Genomic DNA, 6,000 nt, shown 5'->3' on the forward strand with positions numbered 1-6,000 from the left:
GAAACAACAATCACAACGACCAACTAAGCTTATCCACACGTAGTGATCCTGCATATATGATCCTTAAGCTAAATCTTCAGCATCCAAGAGATTTTGTTCAAAGGGAAAAGATACTTATGGTATTTTATTCTGTGTTCGCATGTGCCTAAAAAGCACATCAATAGGCCCCTTGGTCAAACATGTGCTTGTAGAAATGCGTTGCCTCCCTTCATACTTTTCACATGCCTAAATGTCTCAAAGTGTAGAAAAATCTATGCATTAGGGGTGTTTGTGTCTATTTATATACTTTGTCAAGCTTTTGGAATTCTTGTTAAGTAGGTGTCTTGTCATGTACTTTTTGTGATCCCTACTTATCACCTACTTCTTTTGTTTTCATTCTCGGGCTTTCGGTTTGCTCCTACCATCATGCTTCATAATCATGTTGCGTCCCACATCCCCAATCCCCAAACCCTAAAATCTATTTTCCTCTAAGTCCCAAGATCTTGGGCTTCTAGGAGTTTACCTACTTGTCTCCCCAACATCATTTCCGCACACTTGTTTTCTTCTTTCTTTCTTTCTCATTAGTCAAATCTAGACTTGTAGGCTTACCCTTATTGCCTTACCCAGAAGGTATGTATTATGCTATAAGTTTTCCCCAAACCCCAAATTTTGTTAACCCCTTCTTTCCCTTGCTCCATTTCTTTCTAACATTGAGCTTTTGGATTTCCTTGTCCCCCCTTCCCAAAAATGTGTCAGACACTTGGTATTCCCAAAACCAGACCTCATTCCTTTTTCCTTCTATTCCAAGTTTTCAATCTCTCGCATCCCTTCTTCCCAAAAGTTCATTTGACACTTAGTGAGCTCGATTCTTGAGCCCCACCATTTCATTCTCACTCTTCTTTTGGGCTTCTAGGATTCCCTATTCCTCTTTGCACTTATTCCCATAGTAGTTGGCATCCTCCATTCTTAATCCCCACTCCCCTTCACTATTTCCTCTTGTTGATGCCCTAAGATTCTCCTACCACGTTCCCTCTTCCATAGTGGTAGTGGCTATGCAATCTCCTACATCACCACTCCTCTTACACCTTTTTTTCAAATTCTTGAGATTCAGATTGCCATCCTACCTAAAGAAAACATTCATTCAATGTCTTATGTCTTTGACTCCAATTCCTCCTATCCTTCTTGCATCTAGGCACACACCATCCTAAAACTCCATTCATCACACTTCTAAGGCATTTTAACCAAAGCACATTTTTCAAGCATGAGGAAACATGGAATCCCAATGTTCAAGCTAGAAACCCTACCTACCTCCGCTACTACTCCAAGGATGTCATTTATGACCGAAATTGATTGCAAAGGACATGTACATACTGAAATCCTGCCAAAATGACATTAAGCTCATCAAAGGCATAGATCCACACAAGGCCATGTGAAGGGGCTAAAAACGCGTATGGGTGACTAAGCATCATAATGCAAACCCTAGCCATTGCCCAATTACAAATAGATCCTAAGCTACTCTCTAAATGTGAGAAGGATTTTCCAATTGTCCTAGATTGTCAAGCACCAAATCCAAGGCCTATTTTATCACAAAGGGATGTCTGGATGCAATAAATGTTTGACTAGTAGAAGAAGCTTGCGACCTCAACAAGTTGCCAAAATGCATGTAATTATAATGCTATAAATGCAAGAATGAAAAATGTAACAAGGGTTGGTCATTGAGCCAATTTCTTGACTAAAGTGTCTCAAGATTGTTCTAGGGCATTTGGGGATGAAGGTCTAGTCAAGGGGAGAGGATACATTTTGTAAATCACAAGAAGGGTATTTAATGAACACAATGCATGTAAGTGGTGTGTCTCCATGGCAGTTTGTAATTATTTAGGTGGATGCTTGAGCCTAGTAATCAATCCTCTCTTGCCCGATTTATTAGTATGAATGCAATAGGGGTTAGATGCATGTGTGACTAACTTCTAATTCATTCCAAATCTTTAATGATGGTCTCTTGTTTGTTCCACGTGGGTTCTTGTAGTATTAGGATGGATTATTGAGTATGTCAATTTGCATTAAGTGTTATCTTTGACTTATTTGCATATGCACATTTGGTTCCATTTACACTTAGCAAGTGTATTTCCCTTTTCCTTGCAGGTCATGACTCCTTTGACCAACGGAGTAAGCATTGGTTTGTCTGATGAGAAGCCAAACATCTTTGATTTAATCATTCCTTTGTCCTAGTAGAGGAGTAGACTACTCTTACCTGTTGTTGCGGTTTAGTATTATAACTCAAGGAACATTCTAAAAAACCTCAAACAAATAAGATTATTCAGGAATCATACCATGCATGCCCACACCTTACACTAGAGTATGAAATGTTAAGCGGATTCACTTGTGAAGAAACAAAACTGCTGTCATCAATAGGCGCATATGCACTGTTACAGTTATTAAATTAATAAGAGGTTTTATAGGCAGCTAGTTAGTCTCTAGCCTAGTGACAAATATAGAGTTCAAACATGTGTTGGGTATAACTGTTCGTGTTTAAATCATGATTCATCTTACTTGATTGGATGCCCTATTAAGGATAGCTCTAGGAACACCTGGCTGGGTTAAGCGAGGCCAAAAATGAAGGAGAGAATACGCACTCATAGAAATTGGCCTTTAATCATTGATGATCTATTGATGAGACCTTGTCCTATCCTCTTAAAGACAACTCCTTGGCCTTGAGGACAGGTTATTACTCTAGAATTTTAGAACTACGATTTTGGGACCCAACAACACTTGCTTGACTTGGCAAAAAAAATGTAAAAACAATAAATGTAAAAATATATAAGTTATTTTCAATCTAATATGAGGTTCTGTACAACATTTTTATATCCATAATTTCTGGTTTTCAATGCAAAAGAAATACAAAAAGTGTAATACCATCTCAGTTCATTGTCAAATACCAGATAAGCTTTGCTTTCAGATAGAATAGTAGCAAACTTTCTCAGTTGCACTCTAGTCTATTTTGTTAGAATTTCATTGAATTGCAAAAAAATAACAAATGCAGTCCATGGAATCCAAGGGGTTCTATTGTAATGTTAAATTGGTAATGGTATTCATATGGATCAAATTCCCCTCATTACATTAAGGTGGCCCAAGTGTGAAGGTCTTAAGTGGTCCAAACTCTATCCCACACTTCATTAAAGCTGACTAATAACATTTCCTAACATTTACCAAGCTAAGAGAAAGAGGTTCTTATAGGAATTGCTTCATAGATGCAGGCCAAATATTTATTTAAATCCAACTGATACAAGAAAAAAGCCATAAACTAGAAATATAACTTGTATTAAGGCCCAACCATATTTAATAACAAACTGGAAGCACTTACTGAAACATTGACCCCATTGTGTTAACAAGTGAGAGAAATTCCGGGTCCATGCCAGTTCTGCATTTCTTTCTCTTTCTCGCCAGTATCTTTCATCGTCGTCAACCTGCAAATGGAATATGAGAATACTTGAACTTATAAAAAATCATTTTACTACAAAAGAACACATAGAAAACCTTGCTTGGTAAGATGAAAAAGCAAGTTGATCGAGTGATGTCAAGTGCAACCAACTCTTGAGTTATTTAAAGATTCCCACAACCAGGAAAAACTTAAACTGAGAGAAAGATATGCATGGAATAGAGATTTTCATGTCAATGATACATCTCCCATCAGAGAAGATACTGAATTCAGATTCACATATTGGATTACATTTGATGAATTACGCCAAGAATATTACATTATCAATATTTTTGAAATTCTAGCAGTTTTTGAGAGTGTCATTAGCTATGTGTCCTATTGACCACAGCTTACTTTTAAATCGTCGATTTACATGACATCTCCGTACCTTATAACTTTCTTAGTGTGTTCAAGAATTACCAGTTTTTCTAAAGATCCCTATATATTTGTGGGATAGTAATAAACAGATCTATAAGGGAAAAATGAAATCTATTGTTAAACCCCTTGAGTCAGAGTGTACTGGGATGACTGACCTCTTAGAAATTCTCAGTATTTCATGACTATGAACATCACCTACATGAAATGAGTTCTAAATAGATAATTCGTGCTCACAAGAGATGAGTTCAATTAAACTAGTACAGTAGTACTCATAGATATGGATCATGAAGACTGCCTCGATGTCAATGCTACTGATTCCTGCAAACTGATATTACACAATGATGCACTGTGGATAAAACTAATGTATAGGGAAAAAATCCATATTCTGCAGAAAAAAAATTCAAAGCACTACAAATGCAGGGACTTACATCTAAGCACCTTCCAGAGCTGTCAGCTAATTTGTGGTTGTGGTTGAGAAGGGATTCATTTATGCCATCAGAGTCATCTGATGAATCAAGCCGCTCAAATTTTCCTCCCCCATGCCACACTCTTTTCCTCAAATTGCCAGTGGTCATATCTCAAAAATAGTAATATAATTATGGTAATAAATTATTGTCTCTGCACACCCAAAAAAACTTCTGAACACCGGAAAAAGAATTCTATAATAAATTATTATACTAAAGGATCTCAGGCGTCTTGAAAATAACTAGTTAAGAGTATTATAGGGAACGAAAGCCTTAACTACTGAGATATGTCACAAGACGTGACTCAAAACCACTAGCGGTTTTCGCCAGAATGAGCAGGCATTGAATTGTGGAAAGACAAAATTGGATGGTGTTCAGCAATGGGGAATTTAATAACGAATAACTTAGAAGCAAATTAATGTAGCTTGGTGTTGCTAATTCCTCTCCGTTTCAGGCAGGACAAATGTTAAATGGATCTCAACAACCATATAAATTGTTCTTATTTTCTTCCCAGCTAAGTAGATCTGAACTGAATCTGTGTCTATAACAGGTTAACAACCTACATACAGGTTCCATATATTTATAGCGTGTACTTCTATGGTTTAGCTTAATGACGTATAATTTTAATGGCATGTAGTGATTTTATACTATCTTGGTGCAAAAAGTCTTCACGAAAAGACAAAGAAAAAATGTAAGATGAAATTCATGGTAAAGAATCAATATTACAGATGAACATGAAGATGAAGTATTCTCACCCCCTCAGTTAATCCGAAGGAAGCACACAAAGGCATACATTGCCCTATTTTTCTCATCTTATCAAAAAATTCATCATAATTCAGAGAATTTAAACAGAAAAAAATGGAAGATCGAGAAGCTTAAAGAAAGGCAGGACGGTTTAGGAAGCTCATAATACTTTTATGACAAAGCGCTACAGGACTATGGAAGAAATGATTGAAGCTCGTGGCCGCTTTCTTACAGATGTATCTACTTTCTTAATTTTTTAACAGAGGTCATCATTTCGACATTGTAGATGAAATTTCAGGCCAAAAAGTCAAAACCTCGAGCATCTGAAATGATGATGCTACCATCATAAGCAATAAAATCGACAGCCAAAATAAAGCTAATTTCAAGCCTTTAGGCTAAGCTACAAAGGAATCTCTTTTTTTTGCTAGGGTTTAAAGGATCCTTGCAATTGCAAACGATGATTAAGAAATCTGTAGTATATCTGCCGGATCGAAGGAAATAATGGCTCCGATTGATACAGATTATACGGTTATTTGACACAGGTACATCTATGCCGTATTCAAGCTCAATCCCAACCCTTTTTAAAAATGGCCAAATAAATTGCGGGCTTTCTGGTTGGCAAAAGATATGCACGCATCGGTGAGGTTCGAAACCTGGACCATGCACACTCATGCAGCATTTATCTTCGCCATATAGAAACTAAACATTCCATCTTTAATTAAATTTCTCTAATGGAATAAACTAATAATAATGCAGTTTTGACTTTATTTAAACGTTATTATAATAAATCAGCTCCATTTTACTTTTAAATTTTAAAAGCTAAAAAGGATATTAAAGTAATATTCTAAATTTTTTCAATGAGTTCTTTTATTATTCAGTTTGTTATTTATTCAATAAAAAGTCAATCAACGGAAACCATTAATAGAAAACTTCTTTATAATTTGTAAATGATTATTTTAA

The 6,000-nt window shown here is 36.1% G+C and overlaps 1 protein-coding gene across 5 annotated transcripts in view; it reads right to left on the reverse strand.

Moving 5' to 3' along the window:
- LOC131067292 (uncharacterized) overlaps window positions 1-5,753 on the reverse strand; it is a 92,989-nt gene extending 87,236 nt beyond the window's left edge. Inside the window, exons 1-3 of one of the 5 annotated variants that reach the window (XM_058002248.2) lie at window positions 5,210-5,751; window positions 4,261-4,450; window positions 3,341-3,443 (exon numbers count right to left, since the gene is read on the reverse strand). In XM_058002248.2, coding sequence (XP_057858231.2) covers window positions 3,341-3,443; window positions 4,261-4,407 — 250 coding nt within the window. In that variant the 5' untranslated portion in view covers window positions 4,408-4,450; window positions 5,210-5,751. Of the gene's footprint in view, window positions 1-3,340; window positions 3,444-4,260 lie in introns of all 5 variants that reach the window. The other 4 variants (XM_058002249.2, XM_058002251.2, XM_058002250.2 and 1 more) reach the window with 4 other exon arrangements.
- Between the last annotated feature and the right edge of the window lie 247 nt (window positions 5,754-6,000).

The sequence above is a fragment of the Cryptomeria japonica genome, chromosome 7, assembly GCF_030272615.1.
Source record: "Cryptomeria japonica chromosome 7, Sugi_1.0, whole genome shotgun sequence".
NCBI classification, from domain to species: Eukaryota; Viridiplantae; Streptophyta; class Pinopsida; order Cupressales; family Cupressaceae; genus Cryptomeria; species Cryptomeria japonica.